Source organism: Protobothrops mucrosquamatus, unplaced genomic scaffold, assembly GCF_001527695.2.
Source record: "Protobothrops mucrosquamatus isolate PMUCROS unplaced genomic scaffold, P.Mucros_1.0 scaffold205, whole genome shotgun sequence".
Taxonomy (NCBI): Eukaryota; Metazoa; Chordata; class Lepidosauria; order Squamata; family Viperidae; genus Protobothrops; species Protobothrops mucrosquamatus.
This window is the reverse complement of record NW_015386560.1, coordinates 1,051,163-1,072,069: the sequence shown is the minus strand read 5'-3', so window position 1 is coordinate 1,072,069 and position 20,907 is coordinate 1,051,163. Positions and strand designations below refer to the sequence as shown.

At 44.1% G+C, this 20,907-nt stretch overlaps 1 protein-coding gene across 1 annotated transcript in view; it reads left to right on the top strand.

Moving 5' to 3' along the window:
* Positions 1-20,907, top strand: part of SLC44A2 (solute carrier family 44 member 2) — a 176,735-nt gene that overhangs the window by 55,355 nt on the left and 100,473 nt on the right. The window contains exons 6-8 of the mRNA XM_015813952.1: positions 8,619-8,747; positions 8,868-8,928; positions 15,630-15,759. Of these exons, the coding sequence (XP_015669438.1) occupies positions 8,619-8,747; positions 8,868-8,928; positions 15,630-15,759 (320 nt within the window). The remainder of the gene's footprint in view (positions 1-8,618; positions 8,748-8,867; positions 8,929-15,629; positions 15,760-20,907) is intronic.

The following is a 20,907-nucleotide window of genomic DNA, read 5'->3' as shown; positions in this document are numbered from 1 at the left end:
AACCACATACGACTGGGAACTCCACCGATCGGCCAACTTGTGTCTCCCAGCGGGGCCCAAATTTCTTAAGAGCACTCGGTCCCCAAACTGTAAGTCCTGGACCCTCACTCTCAGGTCATAATTTCTTTTGTTGCGCCGCTCCCGGACCCCTGCGGCCTCTGCAGCCTTTTCGTAAGCCCCCTTTAAACTCCTCCTCAACTTTTCCACATAATTTCGGTGGGACCTAAAAGAGGTCTCGTCCATTGAGGTGCCAAAAGCCAAGTCAACCGGCAGGCGGGCTTCCCTGCCAAACATTAGCTGGTACGGGGAATACCCGGTGATGTCACTCCTTGTGCTGTTATAGGCATGCACGACGGTGGAAATATATTGGGTCCAATGCCATTTCTGCATCTCAGTGAGAGTTCCCAACATGTCCAAGAGAGTGCGGTTAAATCTCTCGGGCTGTGCATCACCTTGCGGGTGGTAGGGGGTGGTGTGGGACTTCCGAATACCCAACAAACCCAACAGTTGCTTTACCAGCCTACTTTCAAAGTCCCTCCCTTGATCAGAATGTATGCGCTGAGGCAGCCCGTAGTGTACAAAAAATTTCTCCACTAACACTTTGGCCACTGTAACAGCGCACTGGTCTTTCGTTGGGAAGGCCTGGGCATAACGGGTAAAGTGATCGGTCACAACCAACACATTTCCTTGTCCACTGACATCCAGTTCTAAGGAAAGGAAATCAATGCAGACCAAGTCCAAGGGCCCATAACTCTGTAGATGGCCCATTTGCGCAGTTCTGGATGGCAGAGTTTTCCTCTGGATACAACGCAGACAAGATCTACAGTAATCTCCAACTTCCTTCTTCATACCAGGCCAGTAGAACCGATCCACTACCAAATTAAAGGTCTTTTCTGGCCCCAAATGCCCATGCTCATCGTGGAGCGCCGAGAGTACCGCTCCTCTATGTTTCTCCGGGAGCAAGAGCTGCCATCTATCTTTGAGCCCATCCGAGAAGCCCCTCCGATAGATTACTCCATCTCGGAACTGCAGGCCGTCCCACTCCTTGTGCAGCGCTCGTGCTCCCCTGGGTGCATCAGTGAGTAGAACCTCCCGCTGGCCACTTCTTAAAGCTTTTTCGACCAAACCACAGAGAGGGTCCTCCACCTGGTCTCTCCACAGATCTTTCTTAGTCAGGGCAAACCTACTCTCCCCCCTGATCTGAATCAGATTACAGTATAATTTGGGGACACCTGCGATGGTAACCCCCACTGATTCGGCCCCAATTGCCCCCCTAGCTCGATGCTCGACCCCTTGATACAGCGCTTGAATACCATCTGGGGGCAGTTTCACCCACTCCCTAATACCTGCCCCTGAATCCTGAGGCCTCCTTGACAACGTATCTGCATCAATGTTTCCCACCCCTGGCCGATATCTTAACCCAAACTTAAACCCCGATAGGGCAGCCAGCCACCGATGGCCCATTGCATCAAGTTTAGCGGTGGTGAGCAAATACGTGAGTGGATTATTGTCCGTTTTAACCTCAAACTCTGCCCCGTACAAATAATCCCTCAACTTATCCACCACTGCCCACTTGAGTGCCAAAAATTCCAGCTTATGAGTGGGATAATTTTTTTCCCCAGGGGTTAGACCCCTACTGATATATGCAATGGGCTTTAAATGTTGATCATGCTCCTGATATAATACTCCCCCAAGACCATCCCGACTGGCATCTACATGTAGTTCATACGGCCGATTGGGGTCGGCATAAGCTAAGACTGGGGTATTTGTGAGCCTCTGCTTCAGCTGATCAAAAGCCTGTTCACAACGCTCAGTCCATTCCACCTGAATGGATTCTCGTGACTTCCTGGGTCCCCTAATNTTAAAATACCCTTGATAGAAATATAAAATAAGCTTCCAGACCTTCTCTTCTCAACTCCAACCCCCCGGCCTTCTCCTTTTCTTCCCTTTTCTATCCTTCCTCCTTCCACTCACGCCAGCCACACCCAAGCCAACTGCAGCTGTCCCAATCCTCCCCTTCCCAGTCAAGCTCCTGCAAGCACTCTCAGGCAGTCCCCGCTTCAAGGTCAATAGCTTTCTCTAGGCTCCAGTTCGAGTGTTGTGCACAACTTCCTTCCTCTTCGCTAACGTGCAGGGATTTCTCCATCTCTTGCTTCCATTCGGGTTGATGGCTGCCCCGTCTCAGGGTCACCTTTCTCGATCTCTTTTCCCACTTGTCTTTCTTGCCAACGCCCATTGACCACCAAGGTTTGTGGTCGCGCATCTCCACCACTTCTTCTCCTGAGGAGTATGAAGTTTTGGATCCCAACAGCTGGCAGGATCCCGGTCAGGGGGAAGGCTCCCTTTCCACAGGGTTTTCTTCCTTCCCTGCCTCGTCGTCCGACATTGTAATTTTTGCAAAGTCTCCTGGTAAGGTTCTTCCTTCCAGGTTGACTATTACTGCAGATCCTGTCTAATGTAAGGACCCACTTCAATCCACATCTTAAGAAAGCAGAACTCTTGGAGTAGTTGATAGCAGGCATAATAGACAGGATCTGAGGGATTTCTTTATAGATCGATTACTTTAAAGTGTCCCTAAGCAAACCCCCGCACAGTTCATCCGGACGATTCAGACCGGCCAATTCCCAGGTGTTAGGTCCATCGTGGGAAAGGGGAGATAACATCAATCTGGCTCCGTTTGTAGTGCGATGTTCCACAGCTCTTCACACCTCCTTTTGAGAACAGAGTGATAAGCCAGGTCCTGCAGGTTTGTACTTCTCCCCCCACTTTTCCTAGCTTCCCGGTTAGGGAGAAGAAGGTTCAGAGAAATGCCTAGTGCAAGAGGCAATTTGTTACATTGTAATGGATAGCAGACACGGAGTCAGTAACCAAAAGGTTTCATTGTAGCGAATAGAGGAAGTGAAAGCAATAAACCCGCATGCATATCCCCTCCTCCTGCCCAAAAGCTAGCCAGGTTGTTTATAAAACACATCTATCACCTCCATGGAGCACCAAAATGGATTATATCAGATACGGGGGTTCAATTTACTGCAAAATTTTGGAAGGAGTTTGTGAAACTCATTGGGTCTACCCAGAGGCTTTCATCGGTTTTTCATCTGAGTACAAATTGATTGGTTGAACGTACAAACGCAATGGTAGAATAATACCTCAGATGTTATGTTAATTACTAACAGAATTATTGGGCGGACCTCCTGCCTTTCGCCGAGATGGCGTACAACAATACTGTACATAGTAGCACTGGACTTACGCCATTTAAAATAGCTACTGGTCAGAACTGTCAAATCTACAACGAACCTGGCTGCAGCCATTTTGCTCGTTCTAGGTTGCCTCAAGAATGGGAGGGGGTGAGGAGGATTTCTACTAGTCTAAACATTTTACTGTCACGTGGGAACCAAGGTCCAGTCTAAACATCTGACTGACTGGATGATCAACAATAATTTATTAAATTTATATGCCACCCAATGATTCTGACTCTTTTACAGTTGTTAAAACATGTAAAAAAAACCCCAGCAATACAAAAAGAACTCTCTCAAAAAGCAAAGGAACAATGATGGCAAAGAAAGTAAACTCCGAGAGGAACAAAAATAAGGAAAGGGGCATCAATCACCCACTCGGAAGGCGTGAGTGAAAGTTGAGTCTTTAAGGTCCTTCAAAATACCAGTAGGGTGAAAGCTGTTTGAATTTCAGGTGCTAGACACTGCTACAAAAAAAACATGCCTACGGGGTGCCAGTAAGTGGTATTGTTTAGTTGATGGAACCCAGAGTGCATCAGTCTTGGTAGATTAAATCAGTTGAACAGATCCTATGGGAGACAGGCAGTCCCTCAAATAACCAGACTCTTTATTGTAAGGAATAAAAACAATTCCTTTATTGTAATATTTCTTTGCAATATTAGTGGCTTATGCGGTAGAGAGAAGATCCCCACCTCGATGTTATCTATCCTCTTGATTTTTAGTTTCTTATTTAATCTTAATTTTAAACATTTGTATTATCTTTTTTACCTTTTTTATCATTTTATAAACTGCCTGGAGTCTCTGCAACAGTGTGATGGATGGTATATAAATTTAATAAATAAATAAATTGTAATAATCATAGAATCATAGGGGTGGAAGGGACCTTGGAGGTCTTCTAGTTCAAGCTCCTGCCCAAGACCAGAGGCTGCATCCCAGACAAATGACTGTCCAGTCATTTCTTGAAGACCTCTAGTGATGGAGCACCCACAACTATGGGAGCAAATATGTTCCATTGTTCTGTTAGGAAAGTTTTCCTTAGTTCCAGATTGAATCTCTCTAATTCAATAATAATATTTAGGTTCTCAAGGGAAGATGTTTTCTGTAGTTTTAGATATGTGATCCTTTGGCCTTTTTTATGTTCTTACAGAAATAACAATTCCTCTACAATTTACCTATGCCAGTGGTGGCGAACCTATGGCACATGTGCCAGAGGTGGCACTCAAGAGCCCTCTTTGTGGGCACGCGTGCCATGCCCGGGAGATGACAACCGTCTCTCTTCAACCAGCCTCCTGCTAACTCGCTGAGGTTCCACGTGGCCGGATGCATCCCGGCACGGCTGGTTTCCCTCCCCCCTCCCTCCTGGCCTCGCATGCTCTCCTTTTCCCGGGCATGACCTACTGCATCACCTCCTCAGCTGTCGGCCAGCCATCCAGCTCAGAGGTGGCTTCTTTGAACTGCTAGTGGCGGGTTGTGGAGCCCCAGAGTGTGCCGGTTGAGGGGCCGGCAGGCTGTGGCTGCTGACAGACACCGTCGGCCCCCATGCGCTCGCTGGCCCCTGTGTGCGGGGGCCGATGGTATCAGGCAGCAACCATTCCAGCCCTTGCCTTGCCCCATGGCAATGGCACCCCCACCCTGCCTCACTTCACCCCGTAGGACGAGCCTCCTGCCTTCCGCCCCACCTGCCAGAGACCCTCTGGATCTCCCCCAACCCTGCCCAACCCCCATAGGCATCCCTCCCCACGAGCAAAGTTGAGGTGACCACGCCCACCTTGGTCACACCCACCCAATCTGCCATGACCACCACAGCCACACCCACCCAGTGGGCCATGCCCACCTGGCACCCAGCAATAAATGTGTTTTGAGTTGCAGTTTGGGCACTCGGTCTCTAAAAGGCTCGCCATCACTGACCTATGCTTTTAAAAATTATTCCAGGACTTACATATTACATTTTTGGCAACAATACACTGCAAAGCTAACTATAAACAGAGACTGATTTAAAAAAATAAAATCCAATTATTTTTGATGCAATAGAATGTCAGTGATGTTTTTGTGGCAGTATATTAGTAAATGTTAGGGAAAGTTAAATAGCTAGAACAAATCCATTGTTTGAGGCAAACCTGAGAAAATAAAAAAAAATGAAAATTATTGCAGGATAATATATACTATGAAATCAAAATGGGCTTCCGGTTTGTGATCGCTCTCTCCGCTGTCCGGTTTTCTCCTGCCGGGGGACCCTGAAAAGGGTCGGAGGTCGCCCTGGAGGGGCGACAAGCGTGAAGAGGACCTCCGGGTGATCGCAGAAGGTCAGCAGCCCTCCCGTTTGATCTGGAGCAGCTCTTCGAACTGACGGGGAAAAGATCGGCCATTAATATGGCCCATCACTAAGCTGTTACCAGCCAAGGCCAAAATTATTATCAAGCACTTCGAAAGCACCGCAGAGGAATTGGGAGAGATCTTACCTTCTTTGTATCCCAAGTATTTTCCTGCAAAAAGCCTCTTGAAAGTTCTTCCCCCTGTGAGGAGAGAGGGAAGGGAACGTCTTCCTCCCACCCTCTAAAATGGCGGCACCTGACTACTTGGGAAAATAAAGCCTTGGAAAAGAACAACTGAGTATTTGGATTTGCATCTTTTTGATATTTGGGGACCCAAAAAGGTCCTACTTTCACAGGGCTCTGTTACTTTATCTACTTGTAAAAAAGATGAAAGGATAAAAACCCAGCCCGTCCTGAAAAAGACTATAAATGCTATCGGGGACATCTTGTGGTGAAGTTTGGTACAGCAAGTGAATATTCTTGACCAAGAGACCTGCTTACAGCCCAGACCTGTCCTTGGTATTATCTAAGAGATAAAAAGCTGAGAGAACAGCTGGGCAGTGAAATTGGCTTCTAGGAACTGTGGAAGTGAACACTTACTGACTCTTGTTTAAAAAATAGCCTCCACTAAAGGACCATTCATAACTATCTCAGAAATGGAGGAGGACCAGCAACAAATTTCGGCTAATTAGAAACTTATACTTGAAAATATTCTTGAAGATACTGAGATAATTAAATCCAGACTGAAAGACAAAGGTGCCAGCTTAAACCTACAACTAAAGAACTTACAATTCATAAAACAACAGAAGTGGAAGAAATTAATACCAAGACAGAGGACTTTAAAGAACAAGTACAATGTACTGAAAATTTTGAAAACCAAACCCCGATTGCAACTAAAGAACCTACAACTCAAAAAGCAACAGAAGCAGAAGAAAGTAATACCAAGACGGAGGGTATTAAAGATCAACAAGTACAGCACACTGAAAACCTTGACAACCAAACAACAACCATAAAATTGGACATGACTTTTTACTTAAACCAGAAGAAACCTGAGGAGGAAGACCAGACCGAATTGAAGATAAATATACTAGAGCAAATATGGAGACCTGAGCCACCAGGGCAACAACTTAACAATTATAAATGGGCCAGTTCCTCTGGAAAATTAATAACCAGATGGTCTCCTTTGATTCAAATAACATGTGCAAGAATGAAGAGAGATCTATCTGATGATTTAAACGCATTGGTATGGAAGCCTGGTTGGCATAAAAAGAAAGCTAGAGTTGGTTTTAAAAAATGGAGTCTTCTGATTTATGACAGAAGATCCTAATGTCTCAACTAATGGCCTAAAGGGAGATTTTGAGATGAAGGGAAATGTGATTATAGATTTAAATATTGTTGGAAAATGATAAAAAATAAGGGATTAATTGCCTTAATATTTAGGATTTAGATTCATAAGGGAAATGAAAATTAACTATTGGAAATAGCTTTGAATTATTGTTTAGCCCAGATAATACAGATGATGGACTTGAGACAATAAAGGACACTCTATTAGTAAGTGGTGATGTACTAGCATGAGAAATAGAAAATGTTTATGAAATAAATTAAGAATATATTCAAGTAAATAATATGTGTATCTTAGATATTATAACTTTTATGTAGTGAAATAAAGGAAATTTGTGTTACTCGAAACTTAAATACTATGGATGTTAAAGGTTAAATTGGAATACCGTAATTAAAAATTAGGTAAAACTTAAAAACAGGATATGGATATGTACAAGCAAAAAATATATTGATAAATGTCTCAACTGAGCTTGTTATAATTAGAAATTTACTTTTTTAAATATGATATAGCAAATGTTAATGGAAATAGAGAAGGAATTTTTGATGATGTAACCTGACATATATACTAAAGATTTTGTTATTGAATTATTGATTACCCAATCACCACGCTGCTTTCTAAATACTTAAATGTAAAACTGGAAAACCAATCAAATTTGTTATAAAAAAAGAAATCAAAATGAAAACAGTGTATTGCCTCAGGCGGTTATAGTAGTTTTAAAACATGTATTAAATTTTAATACTATAACATAAATCTTACAGGATTGGTCTCTGCTGAAATTCTGAAGAGTGTAACCAGTCAAAATTATTCAAAAATAAGCTTAATCAGCTTGTTTTCTTCTATGCACTTAGGCCTCATAATATCATCAGTTCCCAGTTTATCTTTGGGGGGGGCGGGGAAGAGGACAGTTAACATAATGTCAGACAAAGCATGAGGTGCTAAGAATGTAGAATCCAAGAAAAGAATTTCTTGGACATTTTTCAGGATAGCACCTGTGAGAGCCCCTCAAATGTATTTGCCTTCATTCCCCTCATGTCTTCCTTTTTTGCTTTTGCCTATATACTTTTGGGGCTTGCCATACTGTTGGGGAAGGGTACTTGCATAGGGCATATTATTTACTTTGCTCTGCTCTGTACGAGGTGCCCTCCCTCTGAGCGAGAGGACTGCAACCTGAAAACATCTGCCTTATCACCAGACAATGGAGCCTGGGACCGTTGGGAAATGAAACCGAGAGAGACCTTGAGGAGGGCGCTAAATCTCCAGGTTCTCATAACACTCTGGCACCTGTGGATTGGCTGTATTTCAACTGGACGGTTGGACACTGGGGGGAGGAGTTTTGAATTGTCTTTTGATGTACCCTTTCGTGTGCCAAATCTTCAGACTTGCTTTGCTCTCTTGCCATCACTAACTCTCAATAAAAGTTCCTTTTGAAAAGATGCTGGTTTCAAAACTTCTGCTTTCTTGGGAGATCTAGTTGAGGCAGTCCTTACAGCACTTTATTTTAAGATGACATTCTTTAAATTTTACTTAGAATAATTTTAAAATGAATAATGATGGGATCTTGCAGGCACCAAGGATGGCATCCATCAGCAGATTGACATCCATGAATGCTTTTTGGGGGGAGATTCTTCACATAAGCCTTGGATTGCAAACCAGTGAAGTTGTATTATGTTACACTGCAGTTCTTAAATTCAATCAATAATCAAATTTAATAATTCTTTGGAATTTTTTCAGATCTGTGTGAGCAAGTGTCCAGATAGGTATCTCACTTTTCTAAAGGCCTCCAGTATCGATCACACAGCAACCCAGGAACTAAAATATTATCAACAGTTTTGTGTCCCAGAGTTTACCGATCTGAAGAAGGTAAGTGGGCTAGATTGTTGGATTGTTGCTCTGTTCTTTCTGAAAGTACAGGTAAAGAATCTGCTTTTCTGGTCAGAAATTAATTTTGATGCACCCTGTCTCTCTCAATCTCTGTTCCAGAGTGCGCCTGAAGTGTTGAAAGATGGTGAATGCCCAGCCATGCTTACACCAAGCAAGCCCTGTAAGTCCTTCTGGAAAAGAAGGCTGGTAGAAGAAACTCTGGGGATTTATTTCTAGTTTCAAGAACAGCTGAACCACTTTAGCACAAGCAAGCAAGGGCTGTGACTGCCCACTTCCATAGTCATTCTATATACAGTACAAACTCTAGATTTGATGCTGATATCGCTTGTTACTCACAGGAGTTACTTAGCCCAGTTTTTCCCCTATCTCTAAGATTTAAAAACATCCAAATAATTAGTTACCTAAACTCTGTAGCTGCTTGGATTTGGTGACTAATTCTTATTCACTTAAACTTTTGACACTATTACTATGTAGCTTCAATGATTCAAGGTGGGAGCAGAAAGTAAAACCTGTGATAGTTTCCAGATTCTTTCCCAAAATCGGCAACATGGTTTGGTTATGCAGAGCAGAGCTTGGTCTCTGCTTATTGTTTTAAAGACCAATATATTAGGTAGAAAGATCAAGGATGTTGCTTTTAGCAATTCGCACAACTTATATTGAATAGATGACTATGATTCCTGTAACTTAAAATGAATATTTTTTGTGTGCCAAGGGATCCCTCTGTCAGAATCCATTAATATTTCATTTCTATCTATCTACTCTGATCTAAAATCAAATCTTGCCTTCCCCTGGATTCTGCCATACTCCCAAGGGGGAGGGGGGATATGCCTGCAGGGTTATGACTTTCATTTCCTCTATTCTCTACAATGTAATCTTTTGTTTATTACCTCTGGGTCTGTTGCCCATTACAATGTAACAAATTGCCTCATCCACTGTGCATGTCTCTGAACTTTCTTCTCCCTAACCTGGCAGTTAGGAAAAAGAGGGGGGGAGAAATACAAACATCCGGAACCTGGCTTATTTCTCCAGTCTCAAAAGGAGGTATGAAGAGCTGTGGAACATCGTGCTACAAACGCAGCCGGAACGATATTATCTTCCTTTAAGACACTAAGAAAAAGACTCAGGCATGTCTTGAGCAGAGGTTTGAAGCTTCAGGACACAGCTTGACAAACTCTGAGTTTATTGCTTCTTATATACTTGTTACATACACCAGCTTAACCATTAAATGCTGACAAAGGTTTCTTCATTAGAAAATGTCTTCATGTAAGCAACTATTTTCTAGTAACACATTACATGGTCAAAGACCAGGTAAGAACAAATACAGGGAGATGAAAGCAGAAGGAACTAACAAAGACAGGAAGAGATAGGAAGGAACTTAAGCATATTATCTGTTTAGGTAGGTGAGGCATTAAGTCAAAAGGTATGACCTTCTGGCTGCTTCACTGGGACAAAGAGTATCAAAAGGTTATGAGGTTTGTGTGTGTGGGGGGGGAAAGCACGGCAGTTTGCTGCGCGTGCATTTTTCCCCACATCTTCCCTTTCCCACGATAGACTTAACACCTAGGGATTGGCCGGTCTGAACCATCCGGATGAACTGTGGGGTGGGGTTTGCTTAGGGATCCTTTAAAGTATCAATCTGTAAAGAATCCCTCAAATCCTGTCTATTATGCCTGCTATCAACTACTCTTAATAAAAGTTCCTGTTGGAAGAAATTGTTTCCAAGAGTTCTGCTTCCTTAAGATGTGAGAATGAAGTGGGTCCTTACATTAGATAGGATCTGCAGTAATAGTCAACCTGGATGGAAGACCCTTACCGGGGGACTTTGCAAAAAATACAATGTCGGATGAGGCAGGGAAGGGAGAAACCCCCGTAGAAAGGGAGCCTTCCCCCCGACCGGGATCCTGCCAACTATTGGGATCCGAACCGTCATACTCCTTAGGAGAAGTGGAAATGCGCGACCATGTTTCGATGGGCGTTGGCAAGAAAGATGAGTGGGAAAAGAGATCGAGAAAGGTGACCCTGACACAGGGCAGCCACCAACCTGAATGGAAGCAAGAGATGGAGAAATCCCTGCACGCTAACGAAGAGGAAGGAAGTTGTGCACAGCACTCGAACTGGATCCTAGAGAGGGCTATTGACCTGATTAAAAGAACCCTCGGCTCTTTAGGGGAGGAAAAACCTGAGCCCCATGGCCACACCAGCACCTGGAGCTACAGCTGGAGAGGCACTGAAGGGGAATCGGAACCTGTAGTCCCGGGGACATCTGCTGAACCAGCAGCTACCACTTCAGCAGCCCCCACTTCCTGCCGACCCGCAGATGGCAATCAGGATAGGAGACAATACTGCTGGCGGCGAAGGCATCGATCCATTCAAAGATTCCCGCTGCTGGACACGAAATTCAGGGGGGAGCTGCCATGCTTGGGGTTCTTCCTAACCCAAGTCCTCAGCTACATGGAAGAATATGGACAGGACATCCCCAGCGACAAAGCCCATATCCGTATCGTGCAATCCGCCCTGGACGGACCAGCCGCAGACTGGATGGTGAACCTGCATGATTCCAACGCCCCAGAGCTCAACGACTTCAACCGCTTCATGTCCTCTCTGAAAGGCGATTTGAGGACCCCCCTGGCTGATCGCAAAACCCGCGAGAGAATCAAAATGGTGAGGCAGGGCAGATGCTCAGTAGCAAAATATACACAAGAATTCCGGACCATTGCCAGCAAACTGAACTGGCCGGAAGACAATGACTATATTAGCTCCCTCCATGCCCAAAGCTGTCAAAGTGAAAGCCTTAATAGACTCTGGCTGCACCTGCTGCCTCATTAGCCCGACGCTAGTGGGGAACTTGGGCATTCAGATGAGGAGGCTGAAACAACCAAACTCATTTGGCCAGTTAGATGGGTCCATAACAGAGGGGTTGCCAGCTACCCTAGCCACTTTACCAGTCCACCTATCCCTGGGGAACCATGAGGAAGACATAACGTTTGTAGTGACCCCAGGCATGAAATGTCCAGTGATCCTAGGGCTGGAATGGTTAAGGAAATGGAACCCCTGGGTAAATTGGAGGACGGCAGAAATCAACCAAATTTAGGAACGGAGAAAGCATCGATGGGAGAGGAAAAAGGGCTACCCGAAATACCAGAGGAATACCGAGACCTTGCTGAAGTTTTCAGTGAGGAGCGGGCAGATGAGCTTCCCCCTAAAGTAGCCACCCCGGTCCTCTTTAGAGAGAAGAAGGACGGCACTTTACCCTTGTACGTGGATTACCGCGCCTTGAGTGCAATCAGTGAAAGTAACCTATACACCTACCCCTCATGAAGGACATGTTATCCCACCTCTTGAAAGGAAGAATTTTCACTAAACTAGGTCTAAGGGAAGCGTATTACCGCGTTAGGATTAAGGAAGGGGATGAATCGAAAACCGTATTTAATTGCCCAATGGGATGCTACCAATTCAAAGTTTTGCTGTTTGGACTACAAGCCCCCCCCAGTATTTATGCAATTAATCAACAAGGTACTAAGGGAGCACCTATTTAAGGGGGTTCTGGTTTATCTAGACAACATCCTTATCTTCACCAAATCCAAAGAGGAACATGTCAACCTAGTCAGAGCGGTTTTTAAAAACTGCGAGCTGCCCACCTATATGCCAAATTAACGAAATGCGAATTTCACCAGGAAAGAATAAACTACCTGGGTTATCGCATATCCCCATAAGGTATTGAAATGGACCCCAAGAAGGTCAGAGCAGTACTAGAATGGGCACCACCTCACACAAGGAAGCAGTTGCAAAGTTTCCTGGGTTTCGCAAACATTTACTGCCAATTCATCCCTTCATTCGCCCAAATAGCCCTGCCCCTCACGAACTTACTAAAAATGAAGGGAGAATCCTCAGTGAGACCTAGCCAGCCACTAAAATGGACAATGGAATGCCAGGCGGCATTCGAGAAGTTAAAGAGACTTTTTTCTGCAGAACCCGTACTGAGGCACCCAGACACGGATAAACCTTTTGTAATACAGGTGGACACAAGCGATGTGGCAGTGGGGGCTGTACTATTACAAGAAAATGACGAAGGGGTATTGCAACCGTGTGCGTATACGTCCAAGAATCTCACCAAAACGGAACAGCACTGGCCCGTGTGGGAAAAAGAGGTATACGGGGTGCATTGGTCGTTACTTATGTGGTGTCATTTCCTTGAAGGGAATAAAATCCTTTTTCAGGTCTGGATGGACCACAAAAACCTGGAAGCCTTAAAAACACCCAGGAAGCTCACTCCCAAGCAAGCCCACTGGTCCCAGCATTTTCACCAATTCCGTTTTGCGCTCAAGCACTTGCCTGGGGGGAAGAACTTCCTGGCAGATGCACTGTCTCGCATGCTCCAATATAACAGCACGCGAGCCACCGATTCTAAACCACTCATGCCTGAATCACAACTGGTAGCACCAGTAACCACCAGAGCCCAAGCTAAATTAAAGCCGCAGCTGGGTAGCCAAACTGGAATCGAATTCTGGAAAACTTTGGAAACAGAAGAATGGTTCCAGAAAAATAGACACGTGTGCACAATCAAGGACGGACTGCCATGGGTGGGGGAGAAAGATATATACCAACTATCCAGAGGGTCACTTGCATGCAGCTATGCCATGATACAAAATCAGCAGGGCATTTTGGATTTGTAAAAACATTACATTTAATTAAAAGGCAATTTTGGTGGCCGTCCAGGAAAAAGGACATAGAAAGTTATGTGGCCAGCTGCCCAACATGCGCAACTGCCAAGAGGTTGCAAGGAAAATCTCCCGGACTGTTAACAACCAGTGGCAAATCACTCAGCCCCCTGGATAGAAATATCCATGGATTTTATAGTGGAATTACCAGAAAGCAATGGAAACACTGTCATCTGGATGTTTACGGTCTTGTTTTCCAAACAGGTGCACTTTATCCCTTGCCAAAAGATTCCCACCACAAAAACCTTAGCAAAAGTATTCATGCAGCACATCTACAAACTGCATTGGCACCCCAACACATCATATCTGATAGGGAAGTGCAATTTACATCAGAATTTTGGTATATTTGTCTACAAAATACCTAAAATCCCTACAGCCTTGTAAAAAAACTTGGCCCAAAATATATAGGACCTTTTCCAATTAAAAGAATCATAAACCCAGTAACAGTAGAATTAGGACTACCCAAAAACCTCAGGCAAATACACCCAATTTTTCACTGCAGCTTGCTGAAAAGAGAACAACAGTCGCCTTTACAGCCAAAAATCTCCCCCACCACCCCGAATGATGGTTGAAGGAGAACAACACTTCGAGATAAAAGAAATCCTAGATTCTAGGAAGTATCATGGGGCAACTCAATACCTAGTAGCATGGAAACACCTTCCCTCCTCACAAAACGAGTGGGTCCATAAACGTCACGTCAGAACAGCGAAACTGCTAAAGAAGTTTCATACAGAATACTCCAACAAACCAGACTAACCTCTATACCTGTTTTGTTTCTCTACAGGTGGATCTCTCATTTTTAAGGGGGGCAGGATGTCAGAATCCATTTATATTTCATTTCTATCTATCTCCTCTGAGCTAAAACCAAATCTCACCTTCCCCTGGATTCTGCCATACTCCCAAGGGGAAGGGGGGATATGCCTGCGGGGTTATGACTTTCACTTCCTCTATTCTTTACAATGTAATGTTTTGTTTATTGCCTCTGGGTCTGTTGCCCATTACAATGTAACAAATTGCCTCCTGCATTATGCATCTCTCTGAACTTTCTTCTCCCTAACCTGGCAGTTAGGAAAAAGGGGGGGAAAGAAATACAAACATCCGGAACCTGGCTTATTTCTCCAGTCTCAAAAGGAGGTGTGAAGAGCTGTGGAACATCGTGCTACAAACGGAGCCGGAACAATGTTATCTTCCCTTTCCCATGATGGACTTAACACCTAGGGATTGGCCAGTCTATACTGTCCGGATGAACTGTGGGGTGGGGTTTCCTTAGGGACCCTTTAAAGTATCGACCTGTAAAGAATCCCTCAGATCCTGTCTATTATGCCTGCTATCAACTACTCTTAATAAAAGTTCCTGTTGGAAGAAATTGTTTCAAAGAGTTCTGCTTTGTTAAGATGTGGGATTGAAGTGGGTCCTTACACCCTCTTTTTTCTTTTTTTTTCCTTTTTGAGCCAAGTTGTTTTTGAACTTTCAATAGTGGATGAGCTTCTTTCAGCCAGATGTTTATAACACATATAATTCTAATAAATTCACCATTGAAGTTAGATTATGATTGAATACAGCCTGTATTGGTAGTCACCATTGGGAGTTGAATTTAGATTACCGGTATGTTAAATAATACTTAAGCTAATAGGAACCAAACCTTGAAATCATATGTATTAATAATTGTGCTATAATAAACATTTGATTGGCAATACAACCAACTGGAAATACATCTAAATAAAACAGGAACTAACATGGAAATATCTACTTTAATGAGAGCAGGGTGGGGCAAACCCTGCCTTTAACTTCAAGTTAAATAAAAATATTTTTAAATACCTCTTAAAAACCTTCAGACTTTGAAGGGTAAAGAGGGAGCTAATTCTAGAGTTCTTGAAATGGGGATGGGGAACAGAAAGGAAACTCTTTCTAGAGAATATAAAATATGAACAAGATTGTCAGAGAACATACAGTTATATACTGGAGGAGGGGAGATGAGGTACTGGGAGGCTACTGGGAAGAACCAGTAGATTAAAGTGGGTTGGCTCAAATAGGAAACTTGTGAAGGCCCTGCAGTGTTTGTGAAACATGAGAATATGTTGCTCTAATGAGGCAGAGGAAATCACTGAGGTTATGTATTTAAATCTCTCTGATGTTTAAACAGTGGCTCATAGATGTTTACCTGCAATCAACAGCAAGCAAGGTGTTATCATGGTTGGAAATGCAACAACTTTTGATGATGGAAGTGGAAGTGAGAAGAAAAGGAATGTGACAGAACTTCTGGAAGGGGCCAAGTGAGTTTTATTTGCGTGTTATGGTAAATTTATTTATTTGGTTTACATGGACAATTAGCAAAAAATGACTCTGGGTAGGAACATAAAAACCAAGTATTAGAAAATCAGTAATAATCTGGAATTGAAAAGAGAAAATAATAATAATAAATAACAAGATTAACCTAATTAACCAAGGCCAAACAACACTTATCATGTTTAAGATCTTTCATTCTGGCCTAATATCTGAGGAGAAAAATAAAACATCCAAACTTTGTGGAGAATGTTATTTCACAGGGCAGGCACTGTTAACATCTATGTTACAGGCATCTAGAGCCCACTAGGTGATACTCTTTCATGGAAGGGACTTGAAGAATGCCCACTCTGCTCGATTTCATGGGCCTAGCAAAGATAATTGGAGACAAAATCTCCCCAAATAGCCTGGTCTGTGTCACAAAGGATTTTATAGGTCTATAAGCATGGGAATTGCATCTGAAAAATTATAGGGAGCCAGTGCATGTGGCCATGTAGTGGTGTTAAATGGGCATATCAAGTTACTTTCATAACTACTTGTACCTCTGAATTCTGGATCAGTTACAGTTTCTGAATGGTTTTTACAAACAGGCCCATGTATGGTGTATGGCAATAGTACAAATAGGAAATGATCAAGGCATCAGAGACTGGAGTGGGGCTTCTCAGTCCAGGAACAGACACAATTGTTGTTCAAGGTGGAATTGTCCAAAGTATTGTCCTCCTTGACCACAGCTGCAACTTGTTCTTCCACCAGAAACTGAGTCCATGAAAAGTCTCAAATCTCATACTAGGTCTGTCTGGAGGAATGTATCCTCATTTAGGATCAAAACTAGAGAATCCTCAATAGCACAGAGATACTCAGTTTGCTCTGTTTAAACTGAATACTGTTTTTTCCTGTCCAAACTCCCACAACAAAATAGGACTTTGATAGCAACACATGGTCAGTCTAGGTGGAGAATGTATAACTGGGTATAGCTGACTTATTGAAGATACTTGTGTCAAAGAAATCTAATTCTGCTTCAGCCATTGTTATTTCTTAGCTTGCCAACAGATGCAGGGGGACGGGATGAATGGAATGTGCATTTGCAGCTGTGAAATCTGGGAAGCAAGGTCATTCGAGATTGTTACTAAGAGACAGGTTTTTTCTCATAACAATTATCTGATGCTTAATTGGGGAATGTGACTTGCACTGTCAGGGGAAGGGAAGTTTCTATACTTTTAATTTGCTGTTCAGGTGCCAAATTGCCAGAGCTGGTTTTCTATTCATCAGTGCTGATATGCTGTACTTAATAAAAGCTTTGCATTAGAGATTGGAATGTCTCAGATGCTTACTTCATTGGGATCATCAGTCAGAACTTTGACACTAAACCAGCTCTCCTTTCAAGCTTAATTCTAACTAAAGGGTCCTGAGCCCCTATGTCCCATCTGGCTAACTCCAGAGGGTAGTGAAGATTCAGGAGAAGATGCCCGAGATGGAGCAATCAGCTAAAGACAGGACGGGGTTGAAGGATGGAACTCCAGACAGCCAAGGGGGACCCCTGTACCCAGCTGGCCTCAATGCATCCCAAAGTGAAGGCGGAGAGAACGGAGTCATTGGGGATGCTGGGATGGACCAGGGCGATGGCAGCCTTCAGCCAGTTGAGCCTGGAGCAGTGGCAAGAGGGGCCGCAGAAAGCCGCCGAAGCCGAATTCCTCTTGGTCCACCCTGGAGCTGAATTTGTATGAGAGCCAAGATTCAGCAGCCTGGAAGTGCACGGAGGAGAACTGATCTGGAGGTTAGATCTACCCCTCCGGTTGGGATCCGGTCAACCCTGGGCACCAGTGCTGACCTTGTTGCCCCCGCCCCAACCAGGAATAGTGATAGTCACGACTGGGGGAATGGTTAGCTCCCAACCAGTTGTTTTTCCACAGCCTGGCCCCAGTCTGGGACCTGGAGCTCCCAGTCCTCAACCAGCTGCCACCCCACTGCCCGGGGCAGCTGGTCAACAGCTGCCACCATGGCAGATGTATGGTGCCCAGCCGTGGCTATTCCCTTATGGGGATGGGATGGTCACTGGGGCGCCCCAAGGCCTCTGCATGGAGGCCATCGTGGCCAACCTTGAAGGGGAAGCAGCAGAATGGGTGGCAGCTCTCCATGACAAAGGAGCCCCCGAGCTGGGGGTCTTGATGCATTTTAGGAGAGCTCAGAGCCCGATTTGACAATATCATGCAGACCCAACGTGTGGAAGCTTGAGGTGTGCAACATAAGGCAAGGAAGCAGACCCATGGTAGAGTACATCAGAGAATTCTGGATACTTGTGGGGAGATTGAGGCATTGGCCAGAGCAACTCCTGACCTACTACTTCAGAGAAGGTTTGAGCTGTGAGTTGTACCACACTTGCTTGCCTAGAGGAATACCGGACTGACTCAATGACTGGTACCAACTGGTGATGAATGTGGAGTTGGACCTGTTGGAGTACAAGGATTGCGGGAGAATCAAGACCTATCCGAAGAGGGGCCAAGAAAAGCGCAAGCTGGGTAGAAAGCAACCGGCATTGCCATCTCCTGCCCTGCTGAACCCCCAAGACGCACTCCCAGCTTGTGCTTCTGTTGCAGTCAGGAAGGTCACCGAGCTGCCATGTGCCCCGCTCTGGTACCCAGGTCAGTGCTGACGATCCCGCCTCCTCCAAAACCCAAAAAGCTGTCAAGCAAAGGGAAGGAAAAGGAGCGTGTGGCTCGCCAGGTTGTCGAGGTCTCCCTCCCCGAAAGTGAAGGGGAGGGAACTCCGGCTGAAGAGGACTTGAAATTGAACCTCTACAAGAGTGACAATGAGGGAGAAGACAAACCAATGGTGAGTGGACCTATCAGCCCCCTTGCAGCCCAATTGGACCTTGTACCGTCCCGCTCCAGGGGCGAGAGTGGTAGTTAAGGCCCTAATAGACTCAGGGTGCACCTGATGCCTAATCAGCCTGCCAACTGGGGTTGCAAGTGAGGAAGCTAAGGCAACTCATGAAATTTGAGCAAGTCGACGGCTCCCTGGTGGGGGAGTCTAGCTGCCCCCTACTTGATTGATCCAGTGTACCTGAGACTATTCGAGTCGTGGTTGCCCCGAAAATGGCTGAGGCCATTATCCTGGCTAGCCAAATGGAGTCCCAAGGTCCATTGGGAGAAAAGCGCAAAACAAGTAGTAATGAAGAGGAGGAGCCCCGACCTCCCAAGGGAGAAGAAAGTCGGGTCCACACAGGAAAGAAACCTGAGGGGAAGCCCCAAACACAGTAAGGCCATGTCAGAGCCAGGGGAGGAACAGCAGACCTCATATCGAGACCTCATGGAGGCGTTCACCTAGAAGGAGTGTGACGTGCTGCCCCCTTACTGCCCCACAGACTGCGCCATAGACTGAAGCAAAACTCCCAAAGCCAAAAATGTATTCCATGACTCCAAGGGAGATGAAGGAGCTGAGGGACTACATCGATAAGAATTTGGTGAGGGGGTTCATTCAAGTGGCAAATTCCTGAGTGGCAGCCCCAGTGCTATTCAAAGAGAAGAAGGATGGGTTGCTGAGATTGTCTATTGATTTTCATGGAATTAACGGAGCGTGTGTGTTGGAATATTCATGAGCAGGAAGAGTCATGTGGTAACTCAGTCAGCCAATGTGAAGAAAGTGCTACTGAGTCTGTGCAAAAGGTATTGAGTTAGGAGCTGGATTTTGTTTGTTTCAGTTTCAGTCTCTGGTCTGTCTCTGCTGTAAGAAGTATTCATTGTGCTATGTTGCTGTAAAGAAGAAGGTATGGTATTGTAAATAATTTTATATGAATATAAAGAGTTTATTTGAATCAGCTAAATGCAGTCAACTGTGAGAGCTTCTGATTTATTTTTCACCAATAGAGAAATTAAAATTCTCTAACTTACTAAGGACTGCATTGTAATTTAAAGCTGGAAGAAATTGCCTGTGTTTAGAAAGTATAAGAACAAGGCAGAATTAGCAGAATGGCTGCAATGGAATTTAAGGAAAGCTTTGTGCCTCGTTTAGGGCAAAAGAATTACATTATCTGGGCAGCAAAAATGGAATGTTTGCTGAAAGCAAAAGAGCTGTGGTATATTGTAGAAAATCCCCCACAAGTATTTGCAGCTACTGATCATAAAAGGCATGATCAAGCCATGGCTTATCTCATCTTGAATTTAGATGATGAACAGTTTCTAAATGTTGCAAATCTAAAGACTGCAAAGGAAATTTGGCTGAAGTTGAGAGCTGTGCACATGAATGTTTCTGCATGCAATATAGTGCAATTGTCAAGAAAACTTTACAGAGCCTGTTTGCAACCAGGTGAATCTGTGGAACAGCATTTAAATAAAATGCAAAGTTTATTTTTGGACTTAGAACAACGTGGGATTAAATTCCCTGAGTCCCAGAAGGTTTTATTGGTGTTGAACAGTTTAGATAAAACCTGGGACACAGTTTCTACAATATTTGAGTGCAAAGAAGAGAAAGACTTAAATTTTGAGACTTTAAAGGCATGTTTGCTTAATGAAGAAGAAAAGCACAATTTCAGGAGTAGCCACGAGGAAGAGAAATTCCTGAGGAGGGGGTCCAGACTGCAAGTCTCCGGAGCAGGAACCAGCAGCAGATGGGACCAAATTGCAACAAAAGAGAGATTTTGCAAGCTGCAAGAAAAGAATTGCTATATTTGTGGAGCCAGCACACATCTGAAAAGGAACTGTTTGCAGAGGAACAATTTGCAGGAAAAGACATTTGTGCATGCAAAGAAGACTAATTTGCAAAAGGAACATTTTGGTGTTGTAAAAGTTTGCTATAGCAACAACAGAGACAAGTGGCTAATAGATAGTGGGGCAAGTCAAACAATTGTTAATGACTCTGAATTATTTTGCAGGTTTGTTCCAGTAGCACAAGAAGCTGTGGCTTTGGCAAATGGCTAGAAAGCAAAAGTCATTGGAAGAGGGGGTGTAAAAATTCCATATTTGGAATCAAAGTTTACCAATGTGCTTTGTGTACCTGAAATGGAACATAATTTGTTAAGTGTGTCTAATTTAGACAAACAAGGTTTTGAGATCATTTTTGTAAATGGGAAGTGTCTCATCAAAAGGAATGGGAATATTTGTGCAGAAGGCATAAAGGAAGATAATCTATATGTATTGCAGGGA